Genomic DNA, 18008 nt, shown 5'->3' on the forward strand with positions numbered 1-18008 from the left:
TCCATCTGCGTCTGTCAGCAGCCGGCGGAGTGCCGTTTTTACGGCGTGTCGCCTGGGTCCAACGACTTGTTTGGCAGCACGATAAGAGGGCCGGCCGACCGGCCGCCGCGCTGAAATGCAGGCCAGCCGCCCGGCCTGCCCGCCGGCGGAGTTGGCGCCAGCCGAGGCTACGTAGTGCGCCGGTCTGGAGACGGCACCCACGGCAGACGTCGGGGCAGCTGGCGCCCAGCCGTGCCCGCCTACCCGACCGGCGAGCTCATCGCGGTATTTGAACGCAAAGCGCGCATTCATCTAACGTGTATTTCTGGGTTTAACCCAGATAGGATCACGCAATCAGGCACCCAAGTAGTGCGAAGGGATAACATCCGGATTTCAGGCATTACACCAACAGAGGCGACGGATTGAAAGACGAAACCAATACAGCACACGAACGACTCCTGTCGTATCCGACATCACAGAGGTTTCCATCCTTTCCGCACGCATCACAAAATAATTTAACATGCGGAAGGAAGAGCCACATACGAAGATAATAGCGAAGTAAATCTGCTTTGATCACAGAATATTCATCAATCATTGAATAGCTACGCTAAGCAGGCGGAAGTATATCACGCACGAGCCGTACACCTCACCGGTAACAAATCCGCTACAAACCAAAGGAGGCTTCCCTAAAACGAGAAAAAATGGCGGATTTACAACGCAAGGCGACAGACTTCTACCCTACCACCGCAGCGGTGTCCGACGCCGCCCTCGCAGAGGCTACGCCGCCGTTGGAACCGCCCCCGACACTTCCTCCGAGGTCACGCTGTCCGCAACTAATACCGCGCGGCCTTCCCGACGTCCCGGCAGGCCCGGCCGGCGCCGCTCCGCCCGCGGCGAGCCGACCCGGGCGGCCGACGCCGAGTCTCACGTCCACGCCCGGACGACCAATCCGCTGCTCGGAAATAGACACGGCCGCCAATTAAAGCTGGCAATCGGCCGGTCCGTCCACGTGGCTGCGGCGGCCACGCGGCGGCCGCGCGCCGCGCACACGTCCGGCAACGCCGCTGCGGCCCGCTGCCGCCGGCGCCGGCATCTCGCGCCGCTCCGCGCCGCGCACGGCGCCTCAGATGCGCGTCTCGTCCAGCCGCGTCACGTCGTCGGCGGAGACGGCCGTCAGCAGGACGTCGACGCGCTGGTCGTCGGCGACGACGGCGACGCTGGGCTTGGGCTGCCGCCGCAGCGGCGAGGCGCCCGGGCTCAGTGATGACAGCCGCCGGCCAAGGATCTTCACCGCCGATACCTGGGCGCGCTGCGAGGCCGTCAGGCAGTTCAGGCCCAGGAACCTGGCGGCGGACGGAGCGGCGCGGTCAGCACGTGGGGGCGGGACAGCGGGAGGTGACGGCCCGCGCACGCGCCGGCGTCAGCAGCGGCGCACAAACAGCACCCGACCCGAAAGACGTGGCCCACACAAGAGCAGCGCCACACAACGGTCGGCCGCCGCCGTTCGCGGCGCAGACCCACCGTCGGCAGTCGACACACACGGCACATGCCGCCCAACACACTGGGCATGCTGAAGACTTCCAAGCCTGCGGAATGCACAGGCGTGGTCGACGCACGAACATCGCAGTTGCACGCAGCTGGCGACGAGCTGAGCGCTCCGCGCTGCGGGCGCCGGCAGCGCGGCGGGCGGCGCATGCCAGCACGCCCGCTGGCTAACGCCCGATCAAAGGAGGCCGGGCTGACCGGTGCGGTCGTCGGGGCGACAGTGCCGAGCGTGGCGAGCGGCTCCCACGGCGCGGGTGCTGGCTCGCGTGAGGGAGGAGCGGCCGGTCGTCGGGGTGTCAGTGCAGAGCGTGGCGGGCGCCTCCCACGGCGCGGGTGCCGGCTCGCGTGAGGGAGGAGCGACCGGTCGTCAGGGGCGTCAGTGCCGAGCGTGGCGAGCGGCTCCCACGGCGCGGGTGCTGGCTCGCGTGAGGGAGGAGCGGCCGGTCGTCGGGGTGCCAGTGCCGAGCGTCGCGGGCGCCTCCCACGGCGCGGGTGCTGGCTCGCGTGAGGGAGGAGTGACCGGTCGTCGGGGCGTCAGTGCCGAGCGTGGCGGGCGGCTCCCACGGCGCGGACGCTGGCTCGCGTGAGGGAAGAGTGACCGGCCGTATCGCTGTGCGGCGCCGCGGGGCCGTCCACGCTATTTGGGACCGAGCGGGTCACCTCGCGGCGCCTAGCCAGCGTCCGCCTATACCGGCGTGGCAGCCGACCAGGACAGTGAGCTTCAGCTATTTGTCATCGCTGTTAAGAAAGTCCACGGAAGAGTGGGACACAGCACCACGCATACAGCGCCCGGCGCCTCTGCGCCAGATACGGAGAAGCATCAGCTGGGAGGGCTCCGGTTCATTGACTGACGGAGATTCCAGACCTGGTGCGTCGCGCTCCATGGAGGGGCGTCGTAAGGACGTTGATGTACCAGCGAAACTGTCCGAATGCTTTCACACCGGCGCTTTGGCAGAGCGCTGCGCTGGTGAGCCGGCCGCCGCTGGCTGTCGAATTCGGTGAAATGATTTAAACACGATGGATGACTTCTAAATACGATACGCGACGTCAGCCCAGCAGCCCGTCTGATTTTACTTGCATGAAGACAACGTAGGCCAACTGTTACAGATTGCCTTTCACAAGTCGATGCATCGCTTTGACCCACCAGCTATGACAACAGATTTCAACAGCCATTACGGTGCTTCACAGACCAAAATAAAGCAGATTCGTTTACGTGATGGAGTGGCTCCAGAACTGATTATCCTCTGAAAATCTACAAAATACTGAATAAGGCCAAACATAAAAGTGATACCAAGCAACCACAACAGCTCCTTTTACGTTTTAGTAACGACCACTCCATTGCTGAGACGACTGGACTTCTTCAATCTCCAACGTTGTCGCATGAGGCAAATGACGCGGGCAGTCCCCAGCCCGGTTCACAGTCAGCCCGCGAGCGCTTGTTGCGCGAGCCTGGAGCTCGCCCTGGCGTCCCGTCAACCTCCCCGACGTGATCCCCGCGGTCGGGCGGCGACCGCGACGCGCGGACGGAGCGCGGCAGACCGTCGACCGCGCCGACGTCTCAGCCGGCCGGCACCGACCGCGACCTGGGCGGTGGCGGTCGAGACGCCGCCGCGACCGGGGACCGCGTCCGGGGACCGCGTCCAGACGCACCGGCCAACCGCGACCGGGGCGAGCGCGGCGGAGGCGCCGCCGCGACCGGGGACCGCGTCCGGGACCGCGTCCAGACGCGCCGGCCGACCGCGATCGACCCGGCCGCGGCGGCGCCTCGCTTCACGCGGTGCCGCCGCCGCTCCGCGGCCCCATCAATCAGCGCCGCCGGCAATGCCCGGGGTCAATACGGACCGGCTTGCTAAGACGCCAGCCCGGACGGATGCGGCCGCCGTCGCTCATGAGCCGGGCCGGCCCGGCCGCAGCGGCGGGGCGGAGGACTGGGCGGGGGCGGCCGCGGCAGCCCATATATTGTCGACTTTACGACTTGAGTTGTGCGACAACAGCTCCGGAGGCCCCGGGGTCCCTCCCGTCGCCGGGCAGGAGTCCAGCTGCAGCCCACTGGTGCCGTCCCCAGCCGCCGCCGCTGTCCGCCCTACCCTGTCGGCAGTGTCTCTGACGGACGCCCGGCGGCGCCGCTCACCTCAGGCAGACGTAGTACACGATGATGACGCAGCCGACGGCGGCCGTGCGGATCCAGGCGTCCAGGTAGAAGCGCATGACGGCCCAGCAGCCGGCGGCGGCGCCGCACATGACCGTCACCAGCACGGCCGTCTGCAGCCAGTGGCGCACGGTGAAGCCGCGTCCCAGCCAGGCGCGGCCGCCCTGCTCCAGACGGTACGCCGAACCGCACACCTTGCAGCGCAGCTGGCCCAGCGTCGTCTCGCTGCACTGTGGACGGGCGCAGGCGGCGCAGCGTCACAACCACGGCCGCGCGGCGCCGGCGGGCCGTGCCCAGACGGGGCCGTGGGCGGGCGGGGGTACGGCATCGGTCGCTGCTTGGTGACACGCGCCGGGCGGCACCCGAAAGCGGACGAGGTCGGCAAGCGTGGCTCGCTTGAGGAGCAGCAGTGGCCCAACGCTGCCTGACGCGGCGAGCTTTTCATTGTTGGCTTTTATCTTCGACAGGAAACCAAGATCAACACCAGGTTGCATGCTTGTGGCTTCTTTAATTTCTTAACGACGCATTGCAAGGCACGCTTCACATGCCACGAATCAGCTGTGAGACGTAATTGAACGCCGATGAAAACTGCCGGCCAGGGCCAGCGTACCAACGCGTTTGCTGGGCTTCACAATTTGGCCAAATCGCTACCAGCAAGGAAACAAAACCACACAGCAATACACACGCGCATTCTCATCAATACCCATACGCTCCACAGAGCCACTGTAGCTTTCAAATGGCCAGAATCAATAAACGTTACGGGAAGAACAGGCGACATTTTCTGTCTCGCATCCGGCACACCTCACGTCTCGGCCACAAAGTCCTCAAATAAAAACAAAGAAAAACCTTCAAGTGGCGTGAACTACTGAACTTGAACCTCGGCACGGGGGAGACAGCAGCTTGTGCTGCAGAGGGCCACAGACCCGGCAATGGCCGCCGCCCGGCCACGAGCGCGGCCGCGGCGGCCGGCGCATATTAAGCCCCGACGGCGGCACGATACGACTAAATATGCGTCTGTTCAGCGGTCGGGGGCGATGATTATGGCGCGCCGCGACCTTTGGCGCCGACGGCTGGCCGCAATTTCGGCGGTTGTAACAAAGCCGCCCTGTAACGCGCTAATGTATATTAGTTCTTGTGCGGAGCCCCGACCGTGCCTCGTACCTCCCCGTGCGGCATTTATCACCGGCGACGTGCAATACGGTGGACCGCCACGCTCCATGGACTGCACCACGCTCTCGTTGTCTCATCTGCCCCCCTCTATCTCCCCCTCCCACGCACTCGCCCCTCCGCGCCGCCGCCCGCCGCCAATTTCAGGCCCGGCAGCGCTGGCCCGCGCCATTTCCGACAAGTGCGGCGCACGTCAGGCGCGGCCAATGGCGCGGCGGCGGCGGCCGGGCCCGTTCACGGCTCGTTGGCGGGCCCTGCCGCTGTCTGCCGCTCGGGCCCGTCGCCGCCGCCGCCGCCCGGCCAACGACAGGTCGGCATTGAGGCCCGCCGGAGCGGACGATCTCGCGACCCGCTGACGTGACTGACGGTCGGGGCGGGGGCTGCCTCTCGCCAGCGCGGCGGCGGGTCCGGGCCGCGCCGTCGCCATGCCGGGCGTGCGCGGGGGCGGCCGGTGGGCGGACGACCGGCGCTGAACGGCCCGGCTCGGCCGCCGGCCGGCCGCGCTCGCAGCCGGGACCGCCGCCGCCGGCCGCGCTCGCAGCCGGGACCACCGCCGGCCGGCCGCGCCGTTCAGCCGGTGCGCAGCGTCGGCGCCGGCGGGCGACGCGTTCGAAGGTGCTGGCGGCGGCTGAAGCGACCGGAGCAACCCGCCGGGCAATGTCATGACGATTCCGTCAGCGAGAACAGATGACCTGGCGTGATGCCTCCCGCGCGCGCGCAACTCACGTGTCCCTTAACGGGAGCCGACGAATCCAGTTACAGTCTTCGTAAGGCTGCATTGAAGCCAACAAACGAAGCTGCCGAGTAGTAACAAACTCAACCGTAATAACAATAACCGTTAGAGCTGTTCATCACTGCGTGAACCTGGTACATCGCAAACGTTACGACCCCAGTCGATTCAGTGGACCCCGGGCGTCCGTGAACGGATACAGAGCTCTCCACGAGCAGCCTTTGGCGAGCGTCGGCTCCCAGCGTGTCCAGCGGTGACGACTCTTACCCACTCCAGACCCTAAACAGCGGTCTGGACACGCCCTCTCAGACCCGCGAGGGAGCGCCGGTGCCGCGGCGACCGGCCACCCACCTCCATGAGCCACTTCTTGAGACATTCGTGGTGGACGACGCTGGTGCTGCCGCGACACTCGCACGGCTGGATCAGCGGCCCGCTCGCCTCCGTGTCGTTGTCGTAGCAGATCCAGCACTCCAGCAGCGACTCGGTGCTGCAGCCGCCCTCTGCCGGCACACGGATCACGGGTCACACACCCGGCGCGCCGGCGCAGGTCACCCATCGCTCGCCGACCGACACGGGCGCAAGTCACCCACCGCTCACCGACCGACACGGGCGCAGGTCACCCACCGCTCACCGGCCGACACGGGCGCAGGTCACCCACCGCTCGCCGACCGACACGGGCGCGTGGGAGTGACGGCGCTGCGTGAAACACGATCAATCGGTCACCCCACACATCCTCGCCGGGGTTCGACAAATATTGTCTGGTTTCGGGACAATAAAGTGGAAAATACTACATTGATATGTAGCCGCAGGCGTGCTCAATGGCCCTGCATATTCAGGGCGGACGACGACCGACAAACACACGTTTGACCTCTGACATCACGACAGGGCAAGCCTAAAGCCTGCAGGCGGCAAAGTTGGTGGGCCAGGACGAGACCAGAGTTGCAACAAAACAAGTCTCCAATCTCCGAGACTGCTCCGAAACGGCAGCTCAAACGCCATCGAGATCCGTAACAAATCCGCCGTCCGACAAGTCCACTCTGACCCGACCCCGTCCGTAAGCCTACCGTCTGACCTTTCCTGCCGTAATACATCGCAGGCGACACCAGTCTCCCATGACCCGGCAGCGCCTCCTCGCCCGCCCGACGCCACGCCGGCGGCCAGCCCGGCCCCTCGCACCGATCCCAGCGAGCCGCCCCCGCCCGCCCGCCGCCGCCCCCGCCTCCTAATCGCACAAGTTGGCGGCGGCCGTCCCCCGCCCCCCATTCAAATGGGCCAGCCCGACATGGCGCGCTCCCGTCGCGAAGTTGCGCCGCCAGCCCGGCACCCGCCGGCAGCGGGCAGCGGGGAGCGGGCGGCGCGACCGGACCCGGCACTCACGTGCGTCGTTGAGCTTGCGCTCCTCGTCCCGGTCGATCGGCGAGCCGGCCGGCTCGATCTCCAGCTTGCGCAGGATCTGCTTGGGGTTCAGGATCCACAGCTGCTCCGGCCTGCCGAAGGGTCAGGAGCAGGGATTTAGCACACGTGAGCGTGTCAGGACACTGCACGCGACGCGGCCCGCCGTTGCGTGCGCAATCCGTGAGCAAAACTTCGCAAAGCCCGAGGCTACGGTGGATTCGATCACTTTTAACAACCACTAGAAATGAAAATGTCGACGTAGTCAGATAATCAACGTCGTAGCCGCAAGCAAACCCCAGCGGCGACGCGAAAATTTTTAACCCGGCGTGTCCCACACACGGATAAGTCCTTTCCTTATCACAATCACCGCGTGTGATCCCACGTGTGAAATGCGTGATCACAAACCCCACATCGCATCAGCGCCCGGCGGCACCATTCCACGCGCTGCTCTCTCCATCCCCAGCGAGCCGTACCGTATCGAGTTCCACAGAACGCAGGGGAACCACAGCGCCACGCCCAGCTCCACGATGCGGAACACCAGGTCGTGCACGTTGCGGCTGGCCAGCGTCACCCTGACGGAAGGGGCTCCGGTTAGTCGGCGACGGCGGGGCGCCGGGCGCCCGACAGACGGGCGCCCGGTGACATGGCGCCGGGCGACCCATCCAACTTGGCTCATCCGTCCCGGGCACCGGCCCGTCCAGTTTCGAGTTAACCGACAGGCACGGACGCCACTCGGCCGGCCGGAGGCGCGCAGAGGCGGGGCGCCGTCGCGCGTCACCCAGCGGCGGCGATACTCACTTGTATCTCCAGAACTCGCCGAGGATGTCGCTGAAGAGGAAGCAGACCGTTATCATGAGCATGATCGCCTGCGAGATCAGGCCGAACCGCGACTGGTGCAGCTGTGACGTGTTCACGTTCTGGCCGTTGGTAGTCACGAACTTGCCGCGTACCTGGCGACGATGACGTGTGTGAGGAGAGACGACTGCGGAAACAGCGGCAACAACACGCGGGCACTGCGCGAATGTTTTGCGTCACCACGCAGCCAGCGAGCCAATTAACTTCACACCAAACACTTTTTGGTCTTCACATTAGTCATGATCACCCTTCACTCGTAACCAGGCTTAAAAGGCAGCTTTTCTCTCTCTCTCTCTCTCTCTCTCTCTCTCTCTCTCTCTCTCTCCTCTCCCTCTCTCCTCTCTGCCTTCATCTCCTCTCTCCTCTCTCTCTCTCGCTCTCTCTCTCTCTCTCTTCTCTCTCTCTCTCTCTCTCGCAAAAGCAGCATTTACTATCGAAACAACGTTCCCCAAAGCAGAGAGCATGATGCTCTTTCACCGCAGGTCGCGGGACACACACATGGTCCATGATCGTCTCGCGCAGCCGCACGCGTCACAGACAGTGGAAAATATGTACCACACAAACGAAGCTGCAAGCATAGAAAGCTGGGCAGAAACCCATCAAAGATACACGAACGGGGATGCTGCTGCTCGTTAGTCGGTTTTCGGCTGGGAGAGAGCAGAAAAAACAGCATTCTACCAAGTTGTACAGGAGAGCAGCTAGAAGGGCCAGCAGCCGCGCAAGACCCCAGCCGCGTAATCCAAGCCAACCACCGCTGCAAGCAGCCGCTCCTCTGTCCGCCAACATCCGCCATGTAGATGTCGCTTCAGTCCGGTCGTCAGACGGCGCCACGATCGCGCGGCCGGACGCCGGGACACGGACCTCCTGGCTCCAGGTGGCGGAGGTAGAGATGGCTAAGGCGGGCGCCGAGTCGGCGCCAGCCAGCCGACCGCAGCCCAGGCGCACCTTCTCACCCATGAAACCGCCATGCACCTGCGTCCGCAGGGCGGCCAGGTCAAACGGGACAGGCAGGCACAGCCCAGGGCGTCAGCCAGCGGAAGCGTGCGGTGGAAGGCCATGCCCTAGTGCAAAGCGTGGCACGTAGCCCGAGCGTTAGTTAATTGCAAGGTGCAGAGATTCGTTCTCAGTTCCCCACCGGGGACTTCGTGTATTCACAATGTGGCGGGCTGATGATGGGAACAGTTAATCGGTTCGGTTGAAATGTATCAGAAAGGTTGAGCGAGCCCCACCGAAGCCTTTCATTCATCTGGAGCGGTGACATGGACAGTGTATACGATAGGAGAAACCCCATTCTATGATTATCGGGTCAATCGTGGCGATCCAGATTAAGTCCAAGTGGGTCAGCTTGGAGTGGCCATCGACGCTGACAGGTGACAGCATGGGCACAGCCCAATCGCCTGGGTGGGAGCTGCTTATTCCCTCCCGCGGCTCCAGACTTTTCAGAGCTCCAGAGTTGCTGTCAGCGCGAGCGCAGAGAAAAAACCCGCCCCGCGCATCCGGGGTCGCGTACAGCCGGGACGGAGTGGACCGGCGGCCGGTGAGAGGCTGCGTGTGAGAGCGTGAGCATGCCGGGGACGGCGCACGGCCGCGACGGACTGGACCGGCGGCCGGTGAGAGGCCGGGTGTGAGAGCGTGAACATGCCGGATGAGCGTGCCAGGAGCAAACGCGGCTGCTGCCGGGACCAGGCCGGCTAAAGCACGTGCGTCGCGACCGGGTCCTGTCAGCCTCACACCGCCGGCCTTCCCGCATGCCAGCCGGCACCCGGCGCCTCATGCGGACCGGCCAGCGGCCGCTCGGCCCGCTCACCTTGAAGTACACCTCGACGCCGTAGATGAGGAAGAAGACGACCACGATGAAGAGCAGCACCGCGTAGCAGCCGTTGAAGACGTGGATGAAGAAGTCCTGTCGACAGCGCAGTGCGCGGCGGTCAGCGGGTGGAGCATCGACAAGCCGCGGGTGGCGGCGGGCCGTGCTAGCCGCGAGCTCTCATTGGTTGGTTCGAAGCGGGCGTCGTCGACGGCTCGCTTGGGTCAGGAAGCCCGGAGGCTGAGCGACCGGCGACTGGCGACTACGAGCTCCCGTTGTTATCGGATCCGTGCTGACACAATCCAGGAATCAATGTAAAAAGCAACGCACCGTGAAGAGGGTCACCTTCACCGGAGAGAAAAACAGAGCAGACCGACGCGCGACCTAAAACAACAGGCCATAGAGAGTGGGATGCGTGCCAGGTGAGCACCTGACAACGGGAGCTGGCGACCGGCGCGTACGCGCGCACACCCGACAGCGCAGGCCGCCGTGTTGAGCACCAGCACCCTGATACGATCTCCGCGACGACAGCCCGGCCCGCGGCGCCTGCCGCGTCACGCTCGCCGCCCGGCGGCCATTGTAGCGCCGTCGGGCCGGCCATTGTGTGCATGATCGGCGTCCGATCGGGCGCCGGCCGGAGCTGGTGGAGCCAGCGGCGTCATGCAAGGCAGCGCTGGCCGGCGCGCCGCAAACGGCTACCGTGGGCCGGGCTGGTCCGCCCAGGGCCGGAGCCCGTCGGAGCCAGCGGAGCCAGGGTCCAGGGCCTGGTGCAGAGCGCCGCAGGCCAGCGGGAGTGCCTCCGTGGCCAGAGCCGCGACACCTCCGCCCCAGGGGCAGGGTCCGGGCCCTCAACACGCGTAATGCGCTGGGGCACACGGCTGACGACTGGGAACGCTGCCATTGTGGGCTGAAACGGACGCCAGCAGAGACACCGCCCTCCGCACCACGAGCGCGATGATTATAACTTGTATCTGGCGCTTGGCCTCACGCACCTCGGTCAGACAGACCCTTCGCTTGGGGACAGTCACAAGAGGAGCAGTGATACGACATGACACTACGGTGCGACCCCTGCGTGTCAGCCATGGACCAATGAGGCGTGGACGACCATGGCTTGCCCGCAGCCCAAACGTCATTACCAGACGCGTCAAGAGCGCGGTTTGGAAGGTTGGCACCGGCCCGTGAAGGCCCGTCGCCGCGACACACGACATCCTTGCGACCCAGAGCGTGAGGATGATGATGGTGATGATGACTGGGGCCTATGGGGCGCCGACTACTGAGGCCATGTCGCGCCCCCGAACGTCAGGATTCGCCAACAAATGGGGTTGACTGCAGCCGCCCACCGCATATTTACCTCCACCAGAGAATTGTGGAAGCGTCACACAGCGCGCGTTCGGAATGATGCTCACAAAACCATAATCGAAACAGCGTGTCGAAGCTCCGCCCAACAACCATGCTTGGCAACAACCCAGCCAGCACCAACATAGGCTGTGTCAGCAGTCTGCACCCTATAACTGCCTTCATCTGGTTTAAACATTTGTGCAGTGACCTTCAGAACGAAAGGCGTGAGAAACAACAGAAATGTTCGTGGATGAATGGCATGAGTGCAAGATCCCATCAATCTTTTGGGTCATTTGATTCCCTTAGGAGCCATACAGAGGCGGTCCGCCTGCGGCCATGTGCCGGCAATGGTTCGGCAACAGGATAGCTAACGTCGTGCTCGCGCATCTTCACATCTCTGAGGAGGACTTTCGAGCTTCAAGTACATTTGCAGTAGCTTTGTAGGGCACACCGCCGTGAGAGCCTTGCAACAGTAATGTGAGCAACATCTCGAGATAACGAAAACCATTTTAACGTATCAAATGGCAAACATGAATGCAAGCCACTTAGTGCCACTTCTCGGCAACAGGCTTAAGCTGCCACTTCACGCTAGAAGCCTCAGGCTAATAAAGGAACAGCGACGCCTTTCAGTCAACACAAAACCCTCTCCAACTAGTTGCAGGAAACTAGTTATCGCCGTGCGTGCGGTACACCACAAGGTCCCCCGGATCGCCGAAGCATAATCATTGTGGATTAAATTTGAAGAGCAAGAGAGCGTGTCGAAGCCATAGATAGCGCTTCTTCGCTTCTCGCACGGCCGACATCATCGGTACGTCCGCCAATAGCCAATCAGAGACCAGACCTTTGAAAAGTCCGACCAATCGGCCGCAGCGTGTGGCGGCTCTGCTTTGATCTGGCCGACCACGCCGACAGCATTCTTGAGCAGAAGCTTTGTCCTAAGGGCACCTCGAACAATTATAATGAAGCGCATAGCCTAATTCTATATTGAAAGCAAGTGTCAAAATCTGTCACCCAAGAGTGTAATTTGGTCACAAATATTAATGAACAAATATTTTCGTTGCCGGCCGCTAAAACCAAAGTTAATCTGCTTGAACATAAAACGCCTTTCAACGATGACAAGCAAGGAGTCCGACGGAACAAGTAAGCGAACACCACTCTTTAAAATGGAGCATCTGATTCAAGAAAAGTAATTTTGATATCCGAATTAAATGAACGAACCCCAGACACTTGCGTGCACAATTAAAGTTGTACCTACAGTGCGGCACTGTCCCTCGACCAGGGACCAGACAGAAGCCACTGTAACCGGGTACTTCTACGCGGTGGCCATGAAAGTATTGCGACCAAAGAAAACAAAACGGTATTTAAATTAAGTAACTATACACTTGCGACCCGTTCTGATTGCTACAATATTATCTTGCTGCATTGCGAACCTTTTGCTCTTAACGAACCTTTTGCTTTTAGTCTGCACCAATGAAAGGCTCGTACCACTAATATGGATCTGCATCACAGCAGCATCACGAGCTACGCTCAGCACAGTAGATTGAGGAAAGAACTACACATGTGTGAATGCCTCTTTTATTCCGGATTCGCGAGTGGAGGCGGGGGGGGGGGGGGGGGGAGGAGAGAACGAAACTGCTGCGAGAAATCAATGGCCGCTCTACAAAAAGTACTTTGGAAGCATTTGGAGCGATTCCACTAATTTTCAATAAGCAATTATATAGTCACGATGCTTCCAGAGCCAAAGCACTAGGGTTTGCCGACATGTGCAACTAACTAGGACAGACAATCCCCTCCAGTCAGAAAACAGCTTCCATGAGAAACTTTGTGAACGGGGCACATGGCAACCGGCCTAGCACACGCGCGCTGACAGCGGTCCCCGCGCGGCCACCCGGGACAGCCGTACCGCCCGGCCCATTTTCCCAGCCTACTGCGCCAGTTTTCCCCGGGCCGCTCTCGTGAGGCCGTCCGAGAAAGGTCGCGGGGGAATCCCCAGCCGGGCCCGCGGGCGGCCGCACACGCACGTCCTCGTCGACGCCTCTCGGGTGCCGCTAACGAGGCCCGGCGGCGCCGGCCGCCCCGGCCCGGCCGCGTGCCGCGGGACGGGGCCTGACGTCGACGCCGCGGCTCAGACCGCACCCGGCCGCCGCTGAGCACGTCCGCACCCGGGCTGGCAACGCCGCAGGCCGCTGAGGCGCCCGGCACGGGTGTGCGCGCGACCATCGGTACCGTTAACGGCACCCGTCACTCGCGCACGGCACGAAAGGGCATCGCCGCCTTATTCATAGGCGCCGGACAAACACGGGCTGCATGATGCCGATAACGCTTCCAGAAAGGCGGCGACCGCTCAAACCCGTCGTGTGACACTCGCCGTACACTGGGAGCGCGCCTCCAGCACGTGAACACTATCTAGACATATGCCTGGCGAGCACGGTAGAGCCTGCGCCTTCGCATCCAGACTGGACGCATCCACGTCGCCAGCAATCACCGCCGGCCCCGCAGCGCTCCTCCTTCCGACCACCACCACCAGCGCTGTTCAGTGGACCGTCGATGACTCCGCGCTCCTCTCCGCAGCAGACTCGCTGGTGCACGCCGCCGGCGTCGACCCCTTCCCGTCGCCTCGCTCATGCAGAGGCATCTGGCGCCAAGACGGCGGCGTGGCTGACCCCGCGGCGCGCGGCGACGGTCCGCACCAGCACCGGTCGCCGTGTTTGGCGGGTAACGGTCGCCGCCAGCCGGACCAGGCGTCCCCCCCCCCCCTGCCATGACCCCGCCGCCCAGCCCGCCACGGCCCGTCGTGACACACCACCACGCCGTGCACGCGCTGGGGAGACGGCACATGCGCCTCATCCAAGGCGGTATGTGAAGGGTGCACTGACCACGCCCCCGCCCCCCGGCAGCTTGGGAGGTTCTGAGTGGGCCGAACTCAAGGCTGCATGAGCGGCCACGTACACTGGGGACTGCAGCGTTGCACGCCTGTACACAGTGCATACACGCAGTCCGCTTAAGAGCTGCCATCATAATGGGCTTCTCCACTTACGATGGCTGTTTTTGACAAACACACGGCAAGGTTAGTGATCGCGATGTTCGTTGAATTTCGCTGAGTGCTCAGTGAATGCTCCAGGGGGAACACATATTGATCGACAAAAATTCCGAACGTTCCTCACACGCTCCAAAAAAAAAAACACCTCACGTACTTCCCCCGCCGACGTTCACAGAGAATTAGCGATATTAATCCCCTGATAACTGTACAGCAAACCAGCACGGGACCGCACCGTCTGCTCCCTGCCATCCAGCGTCTGACACAGTCTCAGTCTGCTCCCGGGGAACCCCCCAGGCCGTCAGCGCCGGGGCCAGTCCGCGGGGCCGGCGGGGCCGGCGGCGCGGGCGCGCGCCTACCGTCGGCCGGCGGCGGCCAGCTCACCTTCTGACTCTCCGTCTCGTTGACGGTCAGGATGATCTCGGCCACCAGCAGGCTGTACGTGATGACGTTGAAGGCGAGGAAGCCGAGCAGCGACTTGCTGAGGAAGCGCGGCCGGTCCCACCGGATGTCCGTCAGGTGGAAGATCTGCCGGACACAGCCGACCGCGCTGTCAAGTGCCTGTTCACGGTCCGACACAGCCGGCCACAGGCATCGCGGAACAGTCATCATGGCATCAGTCATCACCAGAAGCTTCGGTCAAACGCTCGTTGCCGAAAGCTACATTCATTCTTTGGGATGACAACCTCCTGGTAGAGTGCGCTTGTAGCCGGGTACTCCTGATGTTACTCGCGTTCCTTGTCCGAGACACAAGCTATGTTTCCATCTTATTCTCCAATCTTACCCTAGCACAGCAAACCGTCACCAGTAATGAATCACTTACGAAAGCGGGCGCAAGTGGATTAGTTTCATGCGACTGCATCGTTTCGTAATTGACCACATACGTATGACTTACTGGCCACCAAATACCTGTAGTGTGCTCATACATTATGATATTGACATAAAGGTATTAGCATTAGCTAGCGCGTCATGCGTAAACAGCGCGCATTCACACCTTGCACGTCAAAGTTGTTGTCTCTTCATCACTTCCAAACAATACAGGAACGTATTAAGGCATGCCATTATATCCACCCACGCTTGTCTTTTGATCCATCAATTTATCACACCGCAACCAATCACCAGCACTTGAGCGACACGTAGGTGTTAGTCACCGGCACAGAGCAGGTCACATTCAGACCGGGCCTGGGCAGGGCATTGCTTAGCATCCCCACCTGGTTCTGTCCCTATCCAACCAGGGCTGATGCTGCTACGGTAGAACTCATCATGTTCCGCTCTAAAGGTACCCTACAACTTTTCTGGAGATAAGCTTCAGATTTTAGAATTTCCTATGTCTACGAGCATATATGTGAATAACGTCAGGCTAGCCATACATGCCACTTTCCCAGACAGTTGTGAAAACCAAGTATGAGGAGTGCATGTGATACGGCTACAATGTATAACTCCACATGATGTGCAGCTACGTACGTGGATTGCCCAAACCCAACTAAAACGAAAATGCGTCATAGCTACTCTCCAGCGCATCTTTTTTTTGTTTTGTGTTGTTGAGGCCCGGCAGTCGGGCCAGGAACACCTTTATTATTAATGGTCGGTGTCGAAATGGGGCAAAGCACACTCCTGCGACGCGACACAGTTCAGCTGCGCTGACTTTCTCTTCCTCTGTCACTTCCGTCGCCCTTTCCTGTCTCCCAGCGACAGCATGACGCCACTCACGGTGCATGGCGGGCAGCATACAATCAGCCAATCACAGGGACAGGCAATGACCAGTCACAGGGCCACGTAATGACGTCAAGCCGCCAAATAAAAACGCACGCTGCACCTTGTCCCGGTGCCCCACCGGCCACCTGGGCAATCAATCGCGGCATGACTCAGAGTCCCGGCAATGTCACACACCGCGCGCGCCGACGGGCCCAGGTCCCGCCCGGCCCCGGGTCCCGCCGGTCCTGCTGGCGCGGCATGAGTCAGAGTCCCAGCGAGGTCACACCGCGCGCACCGACGGGCCCGGGTCCTGCCCGACCCCGGGTCCTGTCGGTCCTGCTGGCGCCGCCTGACTCAGAGTCCCGGCGAGGTCACACCGCGCGCACCGACGGGCCCAGGTCCTGCCCGACCCCGGGTCCTGCCGGCCCTGCTAGCGCGACCCGGTCGGTGGCGCCGGACTCGGTCGTACCCGCGCGGCTCGGCGTGAGGCGATGGGCTGCCGAGGCCGGCCAGGGCTCGCCGAGAGGCGGCCGCCGCCAGGCCAGCGGCATCAGAGCTCCCCGTACACCGGCACACGCCGACGCCAAACACCCCAACGGTGCCGCAGCCCAACAGGGTCGCGGCTCGACACACCACGGTCGTGTTTTCACAGATAGACGTGACTGTACACGCGCGCTGGCAGTTCACCGCCTGCTGCGTTTGCGACGTTCGTTCGGCGCAAAGATCCAGCACACCATCAACGAACGTCCTCCAGCCTGGCCATTTTCCTCTACCCCGTTCGCCCCGGCCATATTTGGATTCCGTCAGTGACGCAGCGAGCAGGGCAGTGTCGGGCAGCGCTCCAGGTCCGTGCACGCCATACTGCGCATCGCTCCATATCGACCGGCGTCCTGCGACGCACAGCACGCCTGACCGTGACCAACACCACGGCCAGGAGGGCGGGAGGTGGAGTGGAGCCACTTCCCAACCACGGGGCAAAGTCCAATGTCGCGGCGTCACTGGCCACGAATCATACCGCGTGCACCGCGAGGAACGGGGGTGCAGCACGAGCGGGAGTTGGAGACCGTTACCCTTCCGCGTTCATTACTTTGGCTGCAGTGAGATCGTGCGGTTGCTACGCCATGATGTAGCACGAACAGATGTCCAGTATTGCCCCGCTCGCCGGCCAGCGCGGTCGCGGCACCTCACCAGGGCCGGCTCTCGCTCCCCACCTGACATCGCCCGGCTCGCTCCGGCCCGACCAGCCGACACACCTGACCCAGCGCAGCTCCGACAGCGGCGTTCCTCGCGCGGCGACAGCGCGTTACGGCGGCGCACTCTCACCAGTATCTCACCCGGTCCGCGGCCGCTCGGCCGCTCAGTCCATCGGCCCATCACGCGGCGGCTCCCAAATGCACGGCCGTCCGCCATGCGACGCCGGGCGCCCGCCACGCGGTTTGTGGGCCACATCCCGCGCATGTCGGCGTTGCCAAGGTCCCAGCCACGGGTCTGCAAATGAGGCGGGTAGGCCACGGCGCGTCAGGCGAGCGGGAGCACGCCCTGGAAGCGTGCCACCGATCCAGCCCGCTCCGACGGAGGGCGCGCACGCCCTGGAAGCGTGCCACCGATCCAACACGCCCCGGCGTAGGGCGCGCACGGCCTGGAGGCGTGCCACCGATCCAGCACGCCCTGGCGGCAGGGCGCGCACGCCCTGGAGGCGTGCCACCGATCCAGCCTGCCCCGACGGAGGCACGGACGCCGCCGAGTGACCGCGTCATGGGCGGGCTCGATGAGCAACCAGCCGTAACGTTTCGATTTCGAGCCGCCGCTGCACACTAATGGAGAGAACAGGCGACCGCCGCCCACCTCCTCCTCCTGATACCGGCGAGCGGCCCCACAGGAAAAGCATGCCGTGACGTCCGGCGGGTGTGCCAACGACCCGCCGTAGCGCAGTGGGCGAGCGAGCTTACTGCGAAGGCGCCGCCGCTCGGCTGACATTTACACGGGTCACTGCGACAGAGCACACGAAGGCCGCTGACTGCGCGCCTCTCGGCATCGCAAGTATTGCAGGGGCAAGCGGACCACGGGGGCAGCGAGTGAAAGTGGGCGGGCGACAGCAGCAGCAGCTCGACGGGCGCGCGCCAGAACAGAGCAGAGACGTGCCGCGGTCTGGGCGTCCTCAGCGGCGGCGTCTGCGGTGCTCGCCACCTGGAGCGGTACACTCTGCCCCTCAGGCGGACCGTCGGCAGCAGCGGTGTCTGCGGTGCTCGCCACCGGAGCGGTACGCCCTGCCGCTCCCGCGGACCGTCGGCAGCGGCGGTGTCTGCGGTGC

General features: G+C 63.1%; 1 protein-coding gene across 5 annotated transcripts in view; it reads right to left on the reverse strand.

Moving 5' to 3' along the window:
* Positions 1-282: 282 nt before the first annotated feature.
* Positions 283-18008, reverse strand: part of LOC119104014 (uncharacterized) — a 44519-nt gene continuing 26793 nt past the window's right edge. For 4 of the 5 annotated variants that reach the window (XM_037227740.1, XM_037227739.1, XM_037227737.1 and 1 more), the window contains 9 exons: positions 14387-14530; positions 9628-9723; positions 8682-8792; positions 7764-7915; positions 7439-7537; positions 6948-7057; positions 5922-6070; positions 3656-3903; positions 283-1322 (listed from right to left, as the gene is read on the reverse strand). In XM_037227740.1, coding sequence (XP_037083635.1) covers positions 1103-1322; positions 3656-3903; positions 5922-6070; positions 6948-7057; positions 7439-7537; positions 7764-7915; positions 8682-8792; positions 9628-9723; positions 14387-14530 — 1329 coding nt within the window. In that variant the 3' untranslated portion in view covers positions 283-1102. The remainder of the gene's footprint in view (positions 1323-3655; positions 3904-5921; positions 6071-6947; positions 7058-7438; positions 7538-7763; positions 7916-8681; positions 8793-9627; positions 9724-14386; positions 14531-18008) is intronic. The other variant, XM_037227741.1, reaches the window with a different exon arrangement.

Source organism: Pollicipes pollicipes, unplaced genomic scaffold, assembly GCF_011947565.3.
Source record: "Pollicipes pollicipes isolate AB1234 unplaced genomic scaffold, Ppol_2.1 Scaffold_5724;HRSCAF=6776_pilon_pilon_pilon, whole genome shotgun sequence".
Classification (NCBI taxonomy): Eukaryota; Metazoa; Arthropoda; class Thecostraca; order Pollicipedomorpha; family Pollicipedidae; genus Pollicipes; species Pollicipes pollicipes.